This window comes from Balaenoptera borealis (assembly GCF_965194805.1).
Source record: "Balaenoptera borealis genome assembly, chromosome: 12".
Lineage (NCBI taxonomy): Eukaryota > Metazoa > Chordata > Mammalia > Artiodactyla > Balaenopteridae > Balaenoptera > Balaenoptera borealis.
The window spans coordinates 73,609,575-73,633,802 of NC_138869.1; the positions used below are offsets into that span (position 1 = coordinate 73,609,575).

General features: G+C 42.0%; 1 protein-coding gene across 1 annotated transcript in view; it reads left to right on the plus strand.

Annotated features, from left to right (window-relative positions):
- DNAH8 (dynein axonemal heavy chain 8) overlaps positions 1-22,096 on the plus strand; it is a 329,846-nt gene extending 307,750 nt beyond the window's left edge. Inside the window, exons 89-93 of the mRNA XM_082347906.1 lie at positions 2,567-2,723; positions 6,370-6,522; positions 6,606-6,795; positions 18,766-18,887; positions 21,678-22,096. Coding sequence (XP_082204032.1) covers positions 2,567-2,723; positions 6,370-6,522; positions 6,606-6,795; positions 18,766-18,887; positions 21,678-21,965 — 910 coding nt within the window. The 3' untranslated portion in view covers positions 21,966-22,096. The remainder of the gene's footprint in view (positions 1-2,566; positions 2,724-6,369; positions 6,523-6,605; positions 6,796-18,765; positions 18,888-21,677) is intronic.
- Positions 22,097-24,228: the final 2,132 nt, after the last annotated feature.

The following is a 24,228-nucleotide window of genomic DNA, read 5'->3' on the forward strand; positions in this document are numbered from 1 at the left end:
GCAGGGGCTTAGTTGTTCCACGGCTTGTGGGATCCTTCCCGGATCAGGGATCAAACCCATGTCCCCTGCATTGGCAGGCGGATTCTTAACTGCTGAGCCACCAGGGAAGTCCCACATTTATGTTGTTTTAAGCCACTTATTTTGTGGTAATTTGTTACAGCATCAATAAAAAAAACTAATGCAGGTTTTAATTTTTTAAATTTTCATAAGTTCTATCTGGCTCTTTTTCAAATATGCTATTCATGTTTATAGTTTTCTGTTTCATACTTATATTTTCAATCACCTTTTTATTCTTCAGTATAGTAAAAACATAATGTGCATCTAAAAATTCACTATCTGAGATCTTTGCAGGTCTGGTTCTGCTTCCTTTTGTTTAGTTGGCTCTTGCTCACAGTGCCTGTTCCTCTATGAGTTTTTTAACTCCTGACTGTGAGCTCATGTTTATTGGAAATTAACTGTTGGATTCTTTGAGACTTGGGTCGAAAGCATATTGTTCCATGAAAGATTCATGTTTGCATCCGCCAGATGCCACCTGTGTCTTCCTGGGACCACCTGAAAATAAATCTTTGGCTTGAGTTTTTTCAAATCACACAAGTAAATGAATGAATGTTAATTAATGTCACAAATTAAGAATTCTTAGGAAAGATTTTTTTTTCCCCACCAAGCTAGGTAGAACAATTTACCTACCATCCCCTTCTGACAGGTGGGTTATTTCTAGTTGACTTTTATACTAAGTGATTAGCCCTATGAAGTACCAGATTTATGTAGGAGTTTCCTATTAGACTTTCTTCCTTGGGCATATGGCTTACCTATTCTCTCATTGTACCATCCCAACAGACACACAAGAACACCAGGGCTCAGTTGATGCCCCCTTGGTGAAATCTGGCTTGTTTCTGGATTCCAGTTTTCATTGTATATTTTGTTTGACCCTCTGGATTTCTTAGTTTCTTGCCAGTTCTGTAATGTTTTTCATATCTTATCCAGCGCTTTTAGCTATTTTCACAAGAGTTGTTCAGGGTAACAATTGCACTGTACTGTCAGAAATTAAAATGTCTGATTCTCTCTTTAGAATGGATTCTTAGGCATAGAATTGCTAGATTAAAAGGTAAGCACATTAAAATTTTTATACATATAGCCATATTACCAAGGTTTATTTTATGTCCAAGGAAATAAAACAGAAAAAAAAATCACTAATCTCAAGCATTTGTTGGATTCCTTTTAAATTTGCCTCTAACATCTACAAAAGGAAATGTAAATGTGGTTTACATCTGAACAAGAGACAAAATTTACAAACAAAACAAAACAGTAACTCAAAACAGTTTAACTGTGAAATGTTTATAGATGGTAAATTAGGAGTTCAAGAAAGACAGAAAAATTTAAATCTGGTCATGCTGAACCCCTGCTTGGGAAGTCTTCTGTGCTTGCCTAAAGCAGCCCACGTGACCCTGCATGGTCTGGCCCTGACCTTATCTCCATCCTCATCTCTGCTTCTAACTCACTGGCTCCAGCCTCGCTGGCCTTGTCTCTGTTACTCAAATGCAGTGAAGTCCTTCTCGCCTCCAAGCCTTACCTCTTATCTGAATGTCCTCTCTTGCCTCCCACTTCCACTCTGTTTTGCCTGGCTGACCTGCTTATTCTTCAGGCCTCAGCTTACATGTGACATTTTAAGAGAGAACCTCCCTGATCTTCTAGAGTAAACCACCACATGCACACACACACACCCCATAATCTGTGTATTCAGACTGCTGGTCGACCCAGCAACCCTGGGACCAAAACTAAGTTCGGGCTCCTCAGAGCATCTGGTCAATTCAAAAAAAGAGCTAGAGAGTGAGAATGAGAGAGAGAGAGAGACTGTACTATCTTAAAGCATCCTGTTCTTCTTTTCCATAGCAATTATTACAGTGGTATTGACCAATGTCCCCCTCCTCCACTAAAGAAAGGGACAAAGTCAGGGACCTATTCACTACCATATCCTAACACCTAGCTCAGTGCCTGGTGCATTGTAAATCTTTATTGAATATGTGAATTTTAAAGATGAGTAGCTGCATTTAGATAAGTGGTGCCAATAGAACACTTTGGAAATCATAAAACAAGTGGGAAAGTAAGAAAACAAAACAGAAAAGACCAAGGAAATTTTAATAATTTATAATTCAGTGAAGAAATATGAGCAGTGCTCTTCAAGCTAACAAATTGTCATATAATGGCAGATTCTTAGGACCAGTCCATAAGCAGGGGAGAATAAAAGGAGGTGGGCTCCTTGTCCAGTATGAGGTTAGCTACAAGCAAGATTGGCTAGCACTGCTTTGGATTATTATGGACTTTCATGGAATCTTTCCCTGAAGATGGAGAGCTTTCATTTCTGTGATGTTCTTGATGTCCTAATAGGAGGAAGTAGAATGGACCTCTAGTTTTTTCCTTCCTGTATGTTGATGGTAAAGTTTTCCTTTTTCCCCCTTTTTTGGCTGGATTTGATTTAAGTTATTCATAATTTAATTTTCACGTTGATAATTATCTCTGAAGATACGTTTCCATGCCACATTCTGAACAGTTCAGTTCTTTTTGTCAGGTATCAGAGTAACACTGCTTCTGCTGTTCTTGAAACAATTACCAACATTCAACCCAAAGAGAGTGGAGGTGGCATGGGAGAGACCCGGGAAGCCATTGTTTATAGGTTATCCGAAGATATGCTGAGCAAGCTGCCTCCTGATTACATTCCACATGAGGTGAGGTACCCTTTCCGCCTGGCGCACAGGGCTGTCTTTGGGTTCCACAAGGCTGAGCACAGTATGTTTCAGTCAGTCCCTTCCTCTCTCTGCTCAATCCTTCTTTTTTACCTTTTGGTCTTCTCTTTCTTACCCTTGCTCAAGCATCTTGCAAAATTACAATCTGCACTTTTCTTTTCTACTCCACTTTCTCTCTCAATTGCCTTTTCTGTACCCTTTCCCCATCTTTGGGTTCCTCTGTCTTTGGGTCTCCAGATAACTTAATCCTCTGGACTGAGAATCTCTCCCCACCTCTCTTACCCAAGCCAGCTTTGTCCATTATTTAAATTTAGCCCTTTTTTCTGTCTCTTGCCCTCCATACTTTTCATTCTCTCAATCCACTCAGCCAGGTAATAGGAAAGCAAGCCATTTACATGAATTCACTACCCAGTTTGGATGGCAATAATTTTCTACTTCTTGAACCTCCCAGATGTTTGCTTGTTAATCAACATCAGTTTTTCTCAAAAATTTTTTTTTATCTCAAGACCCCTTTACGAAATGATTGAGGACCCCAAATAGCTCTTGTTTATATGGATTATAACTAGTGATATTTAACATATTAGAAATGTAAACTAAAAAATTTCAAAAATATTTATTAATTTATTGTGAAATAACATTAATAAACCCATCACATGTTAGCATAACATTTATATTTTAAAAATAAGTATATTTTCCAAAACAAAACCATTTAAAGAGAAAAGTGGGATTGTTTTACGTTTTTGCAAATCTCTTTTATGTCTGGTTTAATAGAAGACAGCTGGATCCTCATATCTGCTTCTCCATCCAGTCTGTTGTGGTATCACAGGTCATGTAGCCTCTGGAAAACTCCACTGTACACTCCCCAGAGAAGGAGAGTAAAAAGTCAAATAATGTCATAGTATTACTATGAAAAAAATTCAACTTTGTGGACCCACCTAAAAGGAACTTGGGGGCCTTCGGGGTCCCAGACCGCACTTTGAGAACTCATCTAAATAAATCTTTAATTGTGGTAAAATTTCTGGACGGTCTGAAAGTTCTGTAATACACCATCCTTCTTCACGCAAGAAAAACAGGGTGGTGCCCTCTGGCCATTCAGGGCCCCCTCTCTCCTGTTCTCAGCCTCTACCCCTCACTGCTGAGCGTTAGAGCTTCACCTGAGCCTTAGGCTGGGCTGAGGCAAGTTTAGCTTTTCAACCAAAAAGTGAGAGGCTGATGTCCTAATGCAGGTATGACTATGGTCCTGTGTCTACCCTGTCCTGCATCCCCAAGTCTGGGAGAAAAGCACTTATCAGCTGGGAGCCCCGAGGCTACCTGGGCTACAGCCCTCCCACCTGCAGTGAGTGCCCCCAACAATAAAAAACGTTTTCTTGCTTCTTAAAACAATTTTTGCTTCCATTGTGTAGATGGGTGCCAAGGATTTGGCTAAGATACTGAAATCAATGACTTCACATAGAGATGTTTATAGTCAGGGGAGAAAATATTTTTTAAATGGATAGGTATTGTAAGCACATACTTTTGTGGTTCATTGTAAATGATCTTCAGAAGACAGATGAGGCATAACACCTGTCTTCACAGATTTTAAAAACCGGCATGTGAAAGTGAGATAAAATTTACTCTCTATGACTAGACCGCAGGTTGGTATTACCAGAAGAGGATTTCGAGACCTTGGGGTAATTTGAGCTGTTCAGGGTTAGTCGGGGCCACTTCACCAAGATCTCCGTTCTGGCAACATCCCAGCAGGAACTGAGTGTGAGCGGATTGCTAGATGGGAGGGAGTTTGTACCAAGAGACATCTAAAACAGCTTCCTCTTCCAGGATCACTTACTTTTTAGTGTCCTTTATTTTACAGAAGAGATGTGTTTTTAAAAATGTGGCTGTAAAGTGAATTTAGTTAATTGAAATGTAATTATACTATTGACTTAAAAGCATTAGTGTAGAAAAGACTACCTGGTTTCAGAAACATAATAAAAATTCTAAATTAGACTACAGCAAATCTTTCACTTATTAATAGAAAGACAATTTTAGGCTGGAACAATAAGCATACTCAAAGTAAAATCCGTACTAAAATTAGATTTTCTAGAGTCTAAGTTTTAAGACACATTAAGCATGTGTCTATTGCAAGGGAAGCCTCTCTTTTAAAACCCTAAGTAGGGCAAGGAGATTTGTTTGGGGCTGTTAGCATACTAAAAGCTACCCGGGCTATTGATTTGATAGTGTAGCCAACACCTGGGCTTAATTTCTAATGCCGGTTGCAAAAGTGTTTCCATAATTTCCCTTTTCCTTAAAGTGTGAATTTCCACAAAGCAGTCCTGATTTAGAGAATGATATATAGGCTCTTTAGCCACTGGAGGGCTCAAGATGAGAACAGGGCAGTGGAGCCTGCAAAAATGTAAGTTCTAGAATCAGGAATTTAGGTGAATACCTGAAGGTTGGTGTGGCAGACTGAGTCAGGGCCCTCCACTGGCACGTTTGACTGGGATTTCAAGGTCATTTGCTCTACCTGCACAGGTAGTCCCGTCCAGGTGTTCAGTTTTACATCACTGCTTCCCTCTCATCCCTCACACACTAGAAGTTGCCCAGCTGCAGTCAAGCAGAGGTGTCCATTGCTGAGTAGGAAACATCAGCACCATGCCAGAAAACCTGTTCTGTAAAACGAGGAGGATGGTCCAGATGAGCCTGAAGCCCATCTGTCTCTAATACTCCATGACTCAAGAAGAGGCAGTGGGCATTTCTAGCAGAGAACGCTACAGTTTACTGGCTTTCTGGTGATTGTGTGGACTGGTACCTCACTCCAAATTTTCTCCCACTCCATGTGTCTATCTTTACCCCTCCTATTCCGGCATCTCTTCGACTGTGGCCAGCAGAAAGTTCAGATCTCTTTATGAGTTCTTGCCAGTATTCGTAGTCAATCTTTTCTTGGGCATATGTCACTAAATTAAAATGTGTATATATATTGGCTTATTTCCAAATAATTGTTATATTTTATTGTTCCCACAACCAGATGCTTTTATATTGATCTCTTCAAAATGGCCAATAAATTATATACAAGAAGGAACAGGTGCTTAATGACCCTCCCACAAAGTCAAATATTTTCATTGATTAGATTAGGAAAGACTCCATTTAGTCACCCTAGCCAGGGCAACAGTGATCTTAGGAAACTGCAGCCAGTCATATTTATTGGTACCTGTTCTGTAAAGATTTTGGCTATGTTAACTGTCTGTGACATTTCTGATAATTCTGCAGGCACTATGAAAAAAATGTATTCCAAACTGTGCTCTTATAAAGGTTAGATTGCAAAAGGATATTTAATTGACACTTAGTACTTAATCATTTGAAAGGGAAAAAGGTACAATTTTATTTCAGCTTTTCATAGTACATTTCCAATTATCAACTAAGTACAATCAGTAGGAAATAAAAATCATTTTAGTTGAACAGTAGTTTTTGAAGCCCGGAAAATGGGGAACTTAATGGCAAATTTGGTGCTGCAAGAGATATTTTAGAGTTCATTTGGGCTTGTAGAGATACATCCAGAGGAAGAAAAAGAATAGAGAAAGGAGAGGTCATTGGAAAAGAAGTGGCAGATGGTGTTTTAAAAATCTCTGTCATTGTGTTGTATGCTTTGTGTTAGGTGAAAGCTCGTTTGATGAAGATGGGACATCTTAATTCAATGAACATATTTCTCAGACAAGAAATTGACAGAATGCAAAAAGTCATCTCAATACTTCGCAGTAGCCTGAGTGATCTAAAATTGGCCATTGAAGGAACAATCATTATGAGTGAAGTGAGCTATTATTGTCTCAATAGTTGTTTCCCTCTTTTGTTGATTTTTCTTTTTCTCAGATTTTAACTTTACCTTTTTTCCAGAACCTGAGAGATGCTCTGGACAATATGTATGATGCTCGTATACCTCAGATCTGGAAAAGAGTGTCCTGGGATTCATCCACACTGGGCTTCTGGTTTACTGAACTTTTGGAAAGAAATGCTCAGTTTTCCACCTGGATATTTGAAGGGAGGCCCAATGTGTTTTGGATGACTGGTTTCTTTAATCCCCAAGGTAAGTGCTCATAGGAGAGTAGGCAAACTTGGAAGTTGTGGATAGTTGTATAGTAGCACTGTGTGATAAATGTATGTTATACAAAACAACATAGAGGTACAGCTTGCTGCATGCTGGACCTGTGCTTTCAGAGTTGGAGACCAACAGATGATTCTGCTATATTTGTTTTACAAATTCAGTCTGAAATTCTTTCTGCCATATTGCTTCTACAATATGGGGGCAAAACTCCATTTTTTTTTCTCACCCACTTCAGCAAGCAAGTCTGTGGTTAGGACAATGTGAAATAGTGGAAAAGTTTTGTTCAAACCTGTTTTTAAATGTTTATGAAAATGACAAAAATGAAGCACCAAAATATGCAAAAAAATGTGCCTAGAGTTCAGAAAATTGACTGATTTAAAAAATGATCAGGTGGCAAAAGTTTTATTCAGTGAACTTCTGGAGTCTGTCCCTGCTCAGCTTTTTTTTTTCTCCCCTGAAAAAGTGCTTTGTGATTCCACTGCATGTATTCCTTCATTCCATTCTAGAAATATTTACTGAATAAGTTTCTGACTAGATCTCATAGAGTTCATAAAAGTTTAGAAACATGACAATTTTTGGTCTTACTACAACATGGATAGTTTTTTAAAGTAATTCTTGGCTAGAATGAAGAGATGCTGGGTTCCTTACAGTTCAGCACCTTATAGCTCCATTAGTTATACAATTTAAGAAGCATTCACACTTACAGATTTAGAGTGTATTATTGTTACTCACAGCAGTATGGTTGAATCTCATAAAATAATATTAAGTGAAGGAAGTCAAACAGAACACATTGTAAGTATGTATACAGTGTACACATAGGTATACATTGTAATGTATGCATATTGTATGATTCCATTTACACAAGGAATCAAAACAGGCAAAACAGATCTTAAAAGTAAGAATAATGGTTCCCCTTGTGGGAGAGGGCAGTGATTGCAAAAGACCACTAGAGGGCTTTTGGGTGTTTGGAAATGTTCTGCTTCTTGATCTGGATCTTGGTTACAGGGCTGTATTCCCTTGGTGAAAATTCATGGAGCTGTATACTTATGATTTGTGCACTTTTCTTTGTATAAATAATACTTCAATAAATAGACATTTATTTGTCCTCTGTGTACATACATTCATTCACTTCATGCATTTTCAAATGCCTTAACATTTTCTAAATTTAAAACACTAACCATGGTGGTTTTTATGAACTTAAATTATACATGGTATATTATTAGGTCGAAAGACTTTAGATTTGTGAAGGACAGCCCCCAGATTTCACTTATCTCTTTTTCTCCCAGAATTTCCATTGAATTTTGGGAGGAAATTTTTTTATTATGGTTCTCAGATTTTGTGTGTCTACTTATGAGTCTCTTTCCTCCTTACCAGCCCTCAATTTGAGTAAGTTGTCACCAGGGAATTCCTGGCTTGGGAGTCTGAAGAAATAGCATTTAACTTAATTAGGATTGTTCAACCACCTTTCATTTGCCAGCCCCTCTGCTAGGTGCTTTCAATAGAGAGAGATTTGAGACCTAATTCCTGCCCTAAAGGAGTCCATAATCTTGTTGGTAGGACAGAAATATTAGCAACTTCAACATAATTTTATTTATTTATTTATTTATTTATTTATTTATTTATTTATTTATTTATTTATTTATTTATTTATTTATTTATTTATGGCTGTGCTGAGTCTTTGTTTCTGGACAAGGGCAACATAATTTGATAAATGTTCCACCCAGTGAGGACGAAGCACCACACCAGCACAGAGGAGAGAGAGATCCATTCTGCCGAGGCAAGGCTTGAGAAGAGCTTCACACGGGAGGCAGTGAGCAGAGTCTGCAGAGGCAGGGACTGGAGACAAGAGCATCCCAGGCAGAGGCCCGAGCAGAGATAAGGCACATCCAGGGAGAGAAGCCCAGTGTGGCCCAAGCTCGGGAAGCAGGAGCAGGGGTGTCGGGGAGTGAGGCTAGGGTGTGAAGTCTTCCAGGGGAGTTTGGGCTGCATCATAAAGGCAACAGCAAGTCACCAAAGATCACAAGATAACCCCAGGTGGAGGCAGAGTGTAGACTGAAAGAAGGATGTCCACAGCAGTGAGACTTTTACCGGATCCAGGGGAGAGAGCCTGAGACCTTAACCAGGTGCAGAGAAGGAGGCAGATTTGCTGGAGTGATTAAATGGGGACCTTTGAGAGCGCGGGGAGTGGCAATGGCTGAGGTTGAAGGCCAGGTACAAGATAGGGAGCATTGGTAGAGGGGCCAGCTGGGAGGAAAGGCAGGGAGCTCTGGATTTGTCAGCTTGTGCTGGTGGGACATCCAGGTGGGGAGGTGTGTTGGCAGACTTGGGGTTTGGCAAAGGGGTGAGGATCAGTGATTTTTTAAAAAAGTGAGATCATTAAGTGTATTTTTGATATTTAGAAGCCAAGGGAGTGGGATTGATTCATCCCTGGCTTTCCATAGACATAGCTAAGTCGTATATCACAGCACACAATCTCTCTGAGTGATTGCTTTTTTCCATTAGAAATGTGACTCTCAATAGCAAAGTATTAATATGAACTAATCTTTGTTACTATTTCTTAAGAAATACTACAAACCAGAGCAACATTTAAAGAAATATAAATACAAATCAGTTTTCTTATTTGTCTTTACTTGTTAATAATACTAATCCTTTCTCTTTTTTTTTTTTTTTCATTTCTGTTTTTAAACTGAGCTCTGATTCTTTCTCTCATGGCTCTCCATGTCTCGGAAAGTCTTGGACTTATTCAAGCATCCTACTTTTACACACGAGCATCCAAACACATACCCTTATCTGTGACTGCTTTCTGTTTGTAGCACAGAAGAGTGGAGGTCAAATTTCCCTACATACTAACCACTTCTCTGCTTCCTCTTCCTTCTCTTGACATGAGAGACAAATCACTTTCTGTTCCATATCACCTGGCCAAATCTGGAAAGCATAGAGATTACAGCAAGCCTCTCTGATCGCCTTTTGATACCCGTGATTGATTTCTCAATATGATGTATCTCCTGGGTTTTATATCTTCTAATCCAGTCCCCTTCAATGAAATCATTTTTTTTTTGGCTCAAAACATTTAAGTAAATTATTTAATTTTTAAAAAACCACATTTAAGTAAAACACAATGCAGTTTCCAAAGAGGTCATAGTTTCATCACAAATATGTATAGTCAAAATTACCTAGACTTTAAAACACTTGAAAATGTTTTTTTCACCTATGACCGTTTGTTTTGTGTTCTCATAATGTTATGTGGCATCCGATACAATCTGATGTGTGTTTCCCATCGTGCCTCCGGTGAGTGGCCCCCAGGCCTAAGTCACTTTGAGGCCCACACCACCGCAGGGACAGGCGGCAGGCCTTGTTTGCCCCCTAGTCTGTGCCTGAGCTCACGCTGTTTGTAGCCCTGCTCCGTCGCCTTGTGGTAGTCTGATATTTTGTCATACTGAAGAGGCTGAGTCAACCAGCCACCCTGGAACTAATCTGGTATGTTCAGCTCCCTTCACAATCATTTCTGTAGCAGATGATGAGCTCAATCAGGTGGCAGTTCGATTTGATTATTAAAGTGGTCAAGCTCTCTGTACCCATGACCCTGTAACATCTGTTCAATGGCACAGCTTTGGGCAGTGCATGGATTTGCCTCCCAGCGGATTACTCAGGCCCAGGAGAACCTCTGTGCTCCACTGGGGTTTCCCAGCAGTCACTGGCACACACATTCACATATTGTTTAAGGCTGTGCTGCTCAAGGTTCTCAAAGGATTTCTGTGGTCTCTTGTTCCCACAGGTGTACCTTTGCAGAGCATCATGCACACATGATTTAGATTCTGATTTGTGTGTGTGTGTGTGTGTCTGTGTCATAGGTAGGGATGTGTTTAAACTTAAAGATTATGAGTGGTCATGAGCCTGACTTCAAGCCAGGGGATTGCCTGCATTCCACTTCCAGAACCCCTTTTTTTTTTTTTTTTGATATCTTTATTGGAGTATAATTGCTTTACAATGGTGTGTTAGTTTCTGCTGTATAACAAAGTGAATCAGTTATACATATACATATATCCCCATATCTCTTCCCTCTTGCGTCTCCCTCCCTCCCACCACTCTAGGTGGTCACAAAGCACCGAGCTGATCTCCCTGTGCTATGCGGTTGCTTCCCACTAGCTATCTATTTTACGTTTGGTAGTGTATATATGTCCATGCCACTGTCTCACTTTGTCCCAGCTTACCCTTCCCCCTCCCCGTATCCTCGCTTTGCCGTTCGATGTTCAGCATGACTCACAGGCGCTGCTAAGGAAAGGGCGGCAGAGGCTGGACGTGCTCTCGAGGCCTCACACCTCGATGTTAGGTTGAAGGGTGCAATATCATTATTTTCCAAATGTTTAACTCGGTCTGGAGCTTGATGCCATTTGAATGCCAGACTGTGCTAGTTTTTCTTGTTTTGTTCCTCAGTGTCTTGACCAGCCACGCCAGTCTGTTGCAGCAGAAATCAGTGACAACTTAGTACTCACTACTACAAATCAAGATTTTCAGTTAGAGGAGATTTTACTGAAGCAAGGAGATGGATAATTTTTGTCCTGTTGTCTTTTGTTCCTGTAAAAACCACCTACAATCTCTTGCCTGTGTATTTGTTTTCAGGGCAACTTCGGCAGCTACCAGCAATTTCTGAATGCTTGCCTTGAGGATAGTTATAAAAGCCTGATGTTTGTTGGGCAGGAGAGTGCACCAGGGTTATTAATAGAACTTTAGGATTGGAAGGGTCTGGGGATTTCTTCTAATCTTGTAACAATCCTCAGTGTGTACCCGAGCTGCCGTTTGCCAAACCAGAGCTGCCCCTAATGTCTGAAGGGACCTCTCAGGCCTCCAAACCTCAATTTGGGTGATAGCACTCACCACCCTGACCCGGAATCCCAGAACCAGAGAAGGACTGTGGACACCTTAGAAATGCCTCCAAGTGAATAACAACCCATCCTTCTTGCCTTTGTGGGGGAGACACTTAGATGCACTGGCTTCAGTCTCAACCACATCCCTTGTAATTCTGGTCTCTGCCCACGGTTACCTTCCTTACCAATCCTCTAGGCCCTTGTATTCTGGCCGGCTTCATCACTATACTGAAACTGCTCTCTCCAAGGCCACCAAATCTAGTGACCTTCCTGCTAACTTCACTTCATACCTTGGCTTCCATCCATCACCTTCCTCGGTTCTCCTCCTACCTCTCAGGGGGTTGCTTCTCAGCCCACTTTGTGGACTTTTCTCAGGCAAGTTCTGCCCTTGGCCCTGGTCCCTTCACTGAGGACCTCAGCCATTCACGTAGATGCAACTATTCGTCTCTACTTACGGACCGATTCATCAAAAGTCCCAGTGTTAGCTTCTGATTCTTACTTCCAACTGCCATCGTAGAATATTCCATCCTCCTGTGAACCTCACCTGTACTACCATCTGTTCATCTTCCTCCCAAACCATCCTCACCAGGATTCTGCTATATGTGCTTGTGCATCACCACCCTCCAGATCACCCTGACTCTTGTAGCAAGTCCCCTAACATCCTAACAGCTTGAAAGAGGGAAACCAGGAATGCATAGTGTGGTGCAAGATGAGAGGGGAGGGGAGGAAGGAAGGACAGATGCTGCCAGAGGTCAAGTAAGATAGGGCCAAAAGTGGTCAGATGGCTTTATCAGCAAGGAGACTACTGGCAAGAGAAGTCTCAGTGGAGTGGGTGGGGAGGTGGAGGAATGAGGTTGCAGGGTGAGTGAGAGACCAGGAAATGCAGAGACAGAGAATGAGGATGGACAACATGGGTAATTCTCTCAAGAAATTTGGCTTGGGGGGGGCTTCCCTGGTGGCGCAGTGGTTGAGAAGCCGCCTGCCAATGCAGGGGACACGGGTTCGAGCCCTGGTCTGGGAGGATCCCACATGCCGCGGAGCAACTGGGCCCGTGAACCACAATTACTGAGCCTGCGTGTCTGGAGCCTGTGCTCCACAACAAGAGAGGCCGCGATAGTGAGAGGCCCTCGCACCGCGATGAAGAGTGGCCCCCGCTTGCCGCAACTAGAGAAAGCCCTCGCACAGAAACGAAGACCCAACACAGCCATAAATAAATAAATAAATAAAAAGAAATTTGGCTTGGAAGAGGAGAAGCAAGTTGGAGGAGCAGCTGTAAGAAGAAAACATTTTCTTCCTTCTTCTTTTAATGATAGGACAGTCTTGAGCCCATTCAAATACTGGTGGGAAGGAGCCAGGAGAGAGAGAGAGAACAAGGATACAAGAGAGGGGTAAAAGAGGCAGGAGGGGATGGCTCCCAAGTGGAGAGATGCACTCCAAGCAGGAGGAGGGACACCTCACCCATTGTAATAAGGATAACAAGGAAAGAATGCAAGTGAGTTTGTTGGTTTGGTGGCAAGAAGTTGAGGGAATTCCCATCTAATGCTTTCTATTTTCTCTTTGACTAAGGAGGCAAAGTGACCTCAGGAGCAAGAAGGTGTTAGAGGAGAGATTTAAGCAGAGTGGCAGAAACTTGAGAAAGAGGGCTAAGGAATGGATTGCTCAGTGACTTTGACAATCCCGTCGAGGCTGGTGATGGCTAAACCATGGTGGCAACTGTGTGATGGTCTCAGTATTGTTCAGCAGCCTGGAATAGGTATAAGAAGGAGGACGTTTGGATTCATTTGGCACTGGGGGTTTGCTGAGCAAGTGATGAAAGGGATGGGTCTAGACTAAACAGGGAAGGAAGTGAAGAAAAGGGGGTGGAGTTGAGGAGAAGGTCTTCCGAAATGATGAGGTCAAGGAACTGAGAGGTCAGGATGCTGAGTGGGATACTGAAGAGACCCAGAAGGTGGCAGGAGGCTCAGTGAGTGGGGGCAGATGGGCACTTGGCAGGGACAGTGAGGGGAGGAGCATGGGGCCAGAGGGTGTGGTTGTTAAAGCTGCAAAGATTTTCATCAAAGGTGGAGGGACAACTGGGGAGGACAGTGTCTTCAGAGTGGACAGGTTCCAGTAAGGGCAAGAAGATGGAGAGAATGTTCTGTGAAGAGGTGGAAAATATGGGAGAGTCTGTTAACCACAGAACCACTCCAGAGGGAACAGTGGAAAGGTTGGGAGGGAGGGGAGAGGTTTGAGGTTGGGTAGAGGGAGAGGAAGCATAAAGTAGCAGAGAAGGGATGGAGAAGGTAAAGCAGTGCAGGGAAGTACATTTTGGCACATGAGACATGGCGGGGTTAGCTGATCCCAACCTGGCCAAGAGAATTAGCCCCAGCTCTCTGGCTTGTACTCAGGTTTTGCCGGAGCCAACTGTGTCCTGGATTAACGACATTTCAGAGAATACATGCATCTCAGGGGACTCTGGAAAGAGTCAGCTCGTATTACTGACAGCCTTCCTAATATTTTGCTTGTATCATGGGGCATTCCTCTTCCCACTTGTCAAATTTGTTCTGAAAACAAATACGGGTCCGTGATCTCTCATTGTCCTGTCATGCAGATCTTTTTACAGAGCAGAGGTTCTCAGCCCTGCCTGCACAGTAGAATCAACTGGGGAGCTTTTAATACATGCTAATCCCTGGGGCCCCAGACCAACAACATCAGAACCTCTGGGGATAAGACCTCTAGACTCTTTACAGTTAATTTTAAAAGCTCCTTTGGTCATTTTAATGTGTGAGGAACCTGGGCCTTAGACCATTGCCACCCAATATGTGGTCCACCAGCCAGCAGGAGCGACATCACATGGGAGCTTGATAGAAATGCAGAACCTCAGGACCTACCCTCGACCTACCTACCAAATCAGAACTAGTGTTTTAGTAAGTGTTCCTTCCCCTGGTGATAAGTATGAACATTAAAGTTTGAGAAGCCCTGCCTTAAAACAGTAGTGAAGCCTGGTCCCAGCTCTAGAGATTCTGATTCTATTGATCTGGGCTATGGCTTGGGAAGCGGGAGTTTTAAAGACTTCCCAGATATTTCTCATTTTCAGCCAAGTTTAAGATTCCTGCCTTACAGCATCGAGCAAAGCGTCAGGAAGGGTCCCTGGGGCATTTTTATTCAACTGGGTGGATCATCCCCATCTTTGTTTAATGATTTCTGACCTTTTATTTAACTTACCAATGAACCACATTTGCCTCTTATTTAGGGGAAAAAAATGCCTGTCATAAAGTTATGACAGGAACAACATTTGTCCTCATCTTCCAAGATGCTAATGGGAGGCTTAGTAACTGATAAGACAGGAAATACTGAACAACCATAAGCCCATTACATAAGGACTGGTTCATTTATTAAAGAAAAAAAAGCGATGCCTGTAGGACCATCATTACAGAATACCAACCAACTCCTTGTAAAATTGAGAAGAGAAAAATTCCTGATTAGTTATTTCTTTTGTCTCTTCCAAGACGTTGTTTGAATTGATACCGAAAGCCTTCTACGGCTTTCTTCAAGCCAACTGATTGCACATGTCAAACAACAGTAATGTGTTTGCTGAAATGTTGGGTCAGGACTCTTGTAGGAATTAAGACATAACAAGTGTTATTTTAGACCTGAGTTTCCAAAGTATGATCCAAGATTTAAAGTGCGTTTTTTATATATATATAAATTTTTAATGTTTTTTATTGATTGCTGGGAAGATGTTTTATTTATTCATTTATTTATTTATTTGGTTGTGCCGGGTCTTAGTTGCAGCAGGCAGGCTCCTTAGTTGTGGCAGGTGGGCTCCTTAGGTGTGGCATGCAAACTCTTAGTTGCGGCATGCATGTGGGCTCTAGTTCCCTGGTCAGGGATCGAACCCGGGCCCCCTGCATTGGGAGTGCGGAGTCTTAACCACTGCGCCACCGGGGAAGTCCCTAAAGTGTATTTTTTAAAAGAACAAGCTTGACAAGAATTCATTACGCTGTATGAGTTGGAAGGCAAAAAAAATTTTAAAGCACCTCAGTTAGCCCACATGTCACTCAGATGTTTGAATAGTTAAATCACCCATTTTCGTGTGGGTGGTTAAATCTCACAAAGAATATGTTGTTTTTGTTAAGGACTTTCCCCAACTTTTTGTTTCTCTCTTCTGAGTCAAACACATGAACATCTGAATCACTTTTCCACCACTGACGATTGAAGTTTGTTTTAAGAATTATTAAAATTAAATTAATGCCAAGACAATAGTACCACTTTTCAAGCTTTTATAAAGAAAAATATATCAATAGTCTTTTAAAATTATATAGGCTTCAGAAAACAAGAGATTTTGATTCCATTAGACTTGATATCAGTCTACAAGAAAGATGGTCATTCATTTTTTAAATTCAATAAAGAGCAATTCAGTGGATTCACTACGGTTTGAATTCTGCAAGATCATGTTCTTCTTTTTAGGAGGCCAAAAATAGCTATCAAGACTTGAGAAAAAAATACGTATCTTCTCCATGTTCTGAGAGGGAATGACCCATGGAACAGTTTCCTACCCTCCACTCTCAGGCCTCAAATTATTTATTTAATATTTTCCTTTCTTAATAGCTCAAGGTAATATGTATTCTAGATTTCATCTACTGACATGGCAAGAGTGCTTCCTAAACATTAAGAGGCTTATTGTTGAAGTCAGCTAGGCAACATCATGCATATTCCCCAGGAGGGAGAAGAGAGAAGATGGTCTCTCCTTAATCACACTAGAGTTTTTCAGAGCTCTCCGTCAATGACTGAAATCTTTGTCTCGGCTGTGTTACATAAGAGAGAACCCCTCTCATCCCTCCCCTGGCACCTATGGCATTGTCCTGAGTGCCATGTGGAGTGAGGTCAAATTTGCAATTTATTTGGAACTTAAAATATAGTAGAAAAATCCAGTTATTCAACTAGTGCAGATGGATGGTTAAGACCAGGTTTCATGCCTTGTGCATTATGACCTTGTATTGATAGATTCATAGATCAGTGATGAATTTTAAAATATCATAAAATAGGGTCAATTTAATTCCAGGTACTCTACATGGATACACAGTGTCTGATACTCCACATGAATGCAAGCTTAATGTTGAGTGATGAAAATGACATTTTCATAGAGTCACTTAGAAGGGAGAATTGGATTTTATTATTGTGGTCATATATACCTGACTACCAAACACACAACATGTTAACTACTAAAAAATGGGATCCCCAGTATTTAAAATGGAAGTCAACATAATCACACTGATCAGATCACCTCAACTGACTCCACACGTAGAGTACGGATAGGCCTTGACCAGCAGTTGCTGCCAGACAAGCTTCCACCATGTTTCCTATTCCCTGTAGTTAACATTTTGTGTCGTAAAATCATCCTTTCCTACTAGGCACTCTTGGTTTTATGAAACTACGACCTTATAAGAATCACTTATAAAAGTCCTTCAATCAGCTACTCTGGTTGATTGACCAACTTTTCTTTTGGATTAATGCAAGGGTTCTTCTTGAGCACCCAAATCCTGTTTTAGTGAGGGGTCTGAGTAAACTTTATAAGATGCAAATACAACCAAATTATTTGCCTGCTTCAAATATTCAGTGGCTTCCCACCATCCACAAAGTCACCAAGTTCAAACTCTGACCCTGAAAAATCCTGCCTCTACCTTTGTTCTAACCTCATCTGCCATCATTTCCTCACCTTTAGCCTAGACCTGCATGCCTTTGCATGTGCTGTTCCTCTAACTGGAATCGTCCCATCTGGAAAACTCCTACATATCCTTTCAAAACTCATCTTCAACTTCATCTTCTCAATTCAGCCTTCCCTGAGCTGTCTTCCCGAGTGGTCCACGTTGTTCTCACCTCTTTACTCATAACGACATCGTGTTGTATGTCTACATTCCCTCTAGACTGAGCTCCTTGAATGCAGGGTTCATGGATGGCCTCTTCATCATTGTGGGCATCTCACCTAGAGCAGTACCTGGTACATGGTGGCCACTCCTAAGAGATTTAACAAATGAATGAATGAATGAATGAGTACCTCCCCAAGTGTCTAATAATGAGGGAGGGGCTTGAGAATGGAGAGAACTTGACTTTCTCACTAAGCAGGCTAGGGTCCTATTCTTTCTTTCTAATTCCAAGGGATATTAACTCACCGCCTGCCATTATGCCTTGTAACTTCCCCTCTTCTTTCCACTCCACTCAAACCTGATAAAATATTATCACTTATGTGATGGTTTGTGCATTAAAGTTCTCAGAGTTCACAAATCTAGGAGTAGTAGGGACACACAGGTTCCAAAATTTACTCGTGATTATGAGTAAAGGGCCTCATGATTTCCAGTATTAACATGGAGGCCAAAATATAATATATAGGTCACAGATAAATTTTCCTAGGATTTTGAAGTCCATGTTGAAGTTTAAGGTATACTTTTTAAACATCAAATGCTGCTCTACAAGATAGACTTCTCTTATTGAATTGAATGGCATGATTTGCAAATACTAAGTTTAAAGAAAGGCCACAATATACAGAACCATGTATTGTCTTAAAATAACTGTATTATGCACATTAAAACATGGAGCTTTCCTTTCCATTGTGATTGCTTTGTTTGATCAAACTGAAAGTCGGGCTTTCTATTTTGGCATTATGCCTTATTTCCTTAGACTAAATGAAATTGTTCCATGATAGCAAATAGACGCTGATAATGGATTGATTCAAGTTTTAATTGGAATGCTGTTCTCAGAATATTTGACCATTTCAGTCTTATTCCTAGATACTGGATCTTCAAACAGACTATAAGCTAGCACTGGGTTACAACCCTTAGCAGACCTGAGTGGTTGAAATCCCAGGAGAATTTTAAACCAAGACCTTGTCTGAGGCAGAGAGGGTGCTGCTTTCCTGCTGTCAGCTGGCAGGGCATATTTAGCTCATTGAAACAAAACACTGAAAGAAATATCCCCCCTGAGGCTTGATCTCAACTCCTCTTGGGTGGGCACGCATCTGGAGATGGATAAGCAACTAACATGACCCCCTTCTTGTTTCTAGAGTGGACTGCACCAAGGCATCAAAATCATTTCTTTCTCTTTTTTTAAGGCTTCCTCACGGCAATGAGACAAGAAGTGACCCGCGCCCACAAAGGCTGGGCCCTGGACTCCGTGACCATCCACAACGAAGTTCTGCGGCAGACCAAGGAGGAGATCACGTCACCCCCTGCGGTAGGTGCCAATGGGCAACAGCAGGGACAGTCCTGGAGCTGGGGCTCAAAGTTCAAGTTCTGCTGAACACTGACCTATAAGTGTCTCCGTTAAGTCCTTTGGCTTTGCAGCGAGGGTTTCCTCGGTTGTAACCTGGAGACCTCCATGCCAACACCTCCAGCATTTGCCAGAGTGGGAATGAACGACAAGCACTGGGAACTCCCCAGACTGCATTTCTTTGTAATTACAAGTTACACTTGTGTTTACTGAAAAGGATTTTCCACCCGTCTCCATCCACTGCTGTGGGGTACTCACAGAATTGACAAGAGCTGCAGGATCCTGTGTGGAAGGACACCTGGGTGGGGGAAGGGCAGAGGCTCTTAAGATAAGCAGACACCCCTGGGAGCCACTGCTGGGACACTTACCTGCCCTTTGAACTCGGGCTAGTTCTTTAACTCTTTTGAGCCTCAACTTCGTCATCTGTAAAATGAGGATGATAATTCAACCTCAGTAAAGATAGCTGTGAGACTTCAATGGGATCATTTAGGCTTGGTTCCAGACCCCACATAGATATTCAGTAAATCTTAGTTCCTTTTTCCCTTTCTATGATTCTTATTCCCTCGGTTGTCAAATCAGGGGGCTGGACCAGATGATTTCCAAGTTCTGGCCGTTTTTGCCACTTTATAACAAGGATCACCGTTCTTCCAGTTTCCAATAACATGGTCCTTATTTTTGTCTGAGATCCCACCAGAAGAAGCACCTTTAACCTCCATATTTCCACCAACAATCTCTAGATTCAAGGAAACATAGGCTTTTTCAACTATGCCTTCAAAATTCTTCCAGCTTTTTCAGGTATTTGTTACAGCAGCATCCTGTTTCCTGGTACCAAGATCTGTATTAGTTTCCTAAGGCTGTTGTAATGAAGTACCACAAACTGGGTGACTTAAAACAACAGGAATTTATTTTATCAGAGTTCAGGAGGCCAGAAGTCCAAAATCAAGGCATTGGCAAGGTTGGTTTCTTCTGAAGGCTCTGAGGGAGAATCTGCTCCATGGCCCTCGCCTAGCTTCTGGTGGCTGCTGGCAAACCTCGGTGCTCCTTGACTTTGTAGCTGCATCACTCCAACCCCTGCCTACCTCATCACGTGGCCTCCTTCCCTGTGTGTATCTCTGTTTATCTTCTCCTCTTCTTATAAGAACTCCAGTCATATACTCATCCACTATGACCTTAACTAATTACATCTGCAAAGGTTCTATTTCCAAATAGTCACATGCTGAGCTTCTAGGTGGACATGAGTTTTTGCAAGAGACTATTCAATCCACAACACCTTCTAACTACGACTTTGCAAAGTTCTTAGAGTGAAAGGAGCCTAAAAGGATACAGTTTACTATTGGATGATGCCTAAGTGGTTGTATTTTCATGTGGTAATTGTCACCTACTGACTTAACGATGGTATCATATGTCCTGATTTTCTGGGATTGCCCATGGTTTTACTGTCAAATCATGTACTTCAGGTTTTGGTTCAAAAATTATGGTTCTTATACTGTTAGCTCACATGAGGGATTCCAGAAAACACTTTGCAGCTAATCTCCCTCTCTTTTATTATAATCTACCTTTACTTCCCCTTACCCTATCCTCACTGGAAATGGAAAAATGGTCACCATCTTCCACATAAGTATATCTTATGATCTTACGTGCTTATTGGAGTCTCCACCGTAATTCCCTTTAGACTTTTTTTCTTACTGAGTACATGTTCTATGGCTCCCCGCTGCCTACAGAATAAAGTTCAAGCTCTTCAGTCTGGCATCTACACTTTTCCACAGTTAAGCCCTAACTTATTTTTCATAACCATTGAACCTGCTGCTAAATATTATAAAATGCTTGGGCTTTGCTGCCCATCCTTTCTTTGTAGTATTGCTCCTCCCTGGGATGCCCACCTTTTCTCCTCTATCTTTCCAAATGCAGCCCACCCTTCGAGGCCACCTCCTCCACAAGGGTCCCCAAGCATTCCAGCTCTTACTGACCTTTCACCTCAAGTCACTGCACTTAGCCTCAGTCAGTGCTGTTCATCAGACAGCCCCTCTAACAAGCGTGTGCTGGTATTCAAGTCATGTCTTTTACATTTTGTTCTGTGTGTGTGTGTGTCTTGTCTCCTGATTTAATGATGAGGCCCTTGAGGGCAGGTCCTACTGTGTGAATGACAGAGACACAAGGATGAGGTCAGCCACCCTTGGACCAATTCTCACCGCCCTCACCACCACCCCCCTCCGCCCATCACACCTGCTCTCTCCATCACACCTGCTCGAACCCCTGCTGGCCAGACCTGGCTGCTTGACAGACCTGGCTGCTCGTCAGACCTGGCTGCTCGTCTCACTAGATCCGACAACCGAGATGAAATTAGAGCCACATGTTGGCTTGGCCAGCGTAGGCTGTGATCCCGAGTGGCATCCAGCTCTGAATCCTGTTCTGTGCTCCCACCACCCCTGTCAGAGACTTTCATCTCCCTGCAGAGGCGATTTGGTGCTGCTGGCTAAGTTCGCAGTCCCAGGCAGGCCACCCCCAGGCTCAAATCTCCAGTAATAGGACCATTTCAACAGCGCTCATAGCCTCAGGCTATGCCACAGGGGAACACTGGGCTCAGTATTTCGCTAACGGAATGCGTCCAGTGGTGTTTTCTTCTTCTGGTAGTGTTTTAAGATTGGTGTACATTTTCTTTCCAAACTGACAACCTTTATTACAGCATTGGATGCCCATCTCACAGCACCTAATTTTTAAAAAAAATTCATGTTACCTTACGCTTGGTTCTTCCAGGAAGGTGTGTATATTTATGGGCTGTACTTGGATGGAGCAGCCTGGGACAGACGGAACGGGAAGCTCACGGAATCCACCCCCAAGGTGCTCTTCACGCAGCTGCCCGTGCTGCACATCTTCGCCATGAATTCCACAGCGCCCAAGGACCCCAAGCTGTATGTGTGCCCTATTTACAAGAAACCGAGGCGAACTGACTTGACCTTCATCACCGTGGTGTATTTGCGAACAGTCCTGTCCCCAGATCACTGGATCTTGAGAGGTGTGGCCCTTTTGTGTGACATCAAGTAAGTTCATTTCCACTTGCTGAGGGCAGAGGAGCCACGTGGGTGGCCAGTGCTATTGAGAGACTTGGTGAGGCATATCTTTTCTCCCTGATAATTGCTTGATTACTCTTTCTAAATTAAAAAGTTGATATCCTACAATCGCTTGTGTGTATGTGTTTTCCCTCATATCAATATTTATTTATTATTATTTTTATTGGAGTATAATTGCTTTATAATGTTGTGTTCATTTCTGCTGTACAACGAAGTGAATCAGCTATATGTATACATATATCCCCTCCCTCTTGGAATTCCCCCCCACCCACCCACCCCCCATCCCACCCATCTAGATCATCACAGAGAACCAAGCTGAGCTCCCTGTGCTTTATAGCAGATTCCCACTAGCTATCTATTTTACACATGGTAGTTAGTGTATATACATCAATCCTAATCTCCCAATTCATCCCACCCCCCCTTCCCCCTCTGTGTCCACCCATCCATTCTCTTCGTCTGCGTCTCTATCCCTGCCCTGCAAATAGGTTCATCTGTACCATTTTTCTAGATTCCACATATATGCATTGATATATGATATTTGTTTTTCTCTTTCTGACTTATTTCATTCTGTATGACAGACTCTAGGTCCATCCACATGTCTACAAATGACCCAATTTTGTTCCTGTTTATGGCTGAGTAATATTCCATTGTATATATGTACCACATCTTCTTTATCCATTCACCTGTCGATGGACATTTAGCCTCATATCAATATTTAAAAAGACAATTCTGAAGTAAGGTTTTTTATTCCAGGCAATCATATTCCATTATAATTATTATTATTTTTAGGTAAACTCCTATCTTCATGTTAGAACACTTCGGAATGTTTGAATTTGTAAAAACTATAAGTATTAATTTGTTGCATCCTAAAAGGAGTCCAGCAGATGCAATCGTCTCTCTCAAATAAAACCCACTTTTCCCTTGAATAAAATGGACCCATGTGTGAGTTTATGCTAATGTGTTATCCTTTGCTCGTTTGAGTTTGGTCTTCTCTCTGTGTTCGTGAAATGGAAACTGGAGGGGTCCAGTCGGTACCGCCTTAGGAGTTATAGCTGGTGGTGTGAAGTATTTGAAACAGAAAATCCACTGGGATGGCTGCTCTTGCAATTTATTATAATTTTATTTAATATTATCTTTTTAAGTGCTTTTGAGCCCCAGAGAACTCTGAGTCTCCAGCTCTCCCTTCCCAACCTCAACTCCGCAGGAGATAACGAAGCACACATTTCTAGGCAGCGAATGGAGAAAGAAAAACAAACTCCATCAAATAAAATTAGGTTACATGCTGAATCCCTTAAAAAGCCAAGTCTTTAAAAAGTGAAGCCATTTCTTACTCTGTAGCTAGTCTGAAACTCGATATGAACCTTTATTTCCTGCTGAAGGAAATTGTCAATTTAGCAAAACAGATGGGGTCTCATATTGAATGTTCATGCAGCTTCTGGATAGTGAAGAATTGTCTCTACTGGTTTTCCCATCCAGAATCCTCTTGCCTGTCCCCAGCTAAATCCACAAGCTTCGTTCCCTCTGTCTGTTCTGAAGGAAGGGGGTGTTTCAAGTTGCCTTGCTCCCCTCTCATCCTTGTGTCACGCTGATCAGAGACGGCCAAGCAATAGCCCAGAGAGGTGTCCAGGGAAGAACCCAGAAGAAATTCCACCATAGTCTAGTGTATTTTCAAACAGTGGAAAATATATTATAGGATGCAAATTGTAGCCATGGCCTCTGGTGTGCTCCTGATACTGATTCATGTCAAAGCCATAGAACCCTCCAGGGCAGTTTAAAAAATCAAGTAAATGAGGAATTCCCTGGTGGCCCAGTGGTTAGGACTCGGTGCTTTCACTGTGGTGGCCCAGGTTCAATCCCTGGGTGGGAAACTAAGATCCTGCAAGCTGCTCTGTGCAACCAAAAAAAAAAAAAAAAAAAAGGAAAAGGGAAAAGAAAATCAAGGAACTGAGGCCCTGGCCCAAGTGTTTTGGCACTTCCCTCAGCCTGTAGTCACACTAAAGGAAAAGATGGCATCCTCTGGAAACAATGTCCTGAACGGAAGCTAGAATCTGGAAGCAACTGCCTGTCTGGGTGAGCAGAGTGGAAGTAAAACACATTATAGCAAACCAAACTACAGGTTCCCAAATAAAACATATTTTATTCATATTCCTATCCAGTTGCCAAAATTATTGAAGGTAAATTGCATAGTCTAAACCCCTGGATGTCGTGGTAGGTTTTCAGAGAATAACAATCAGGTT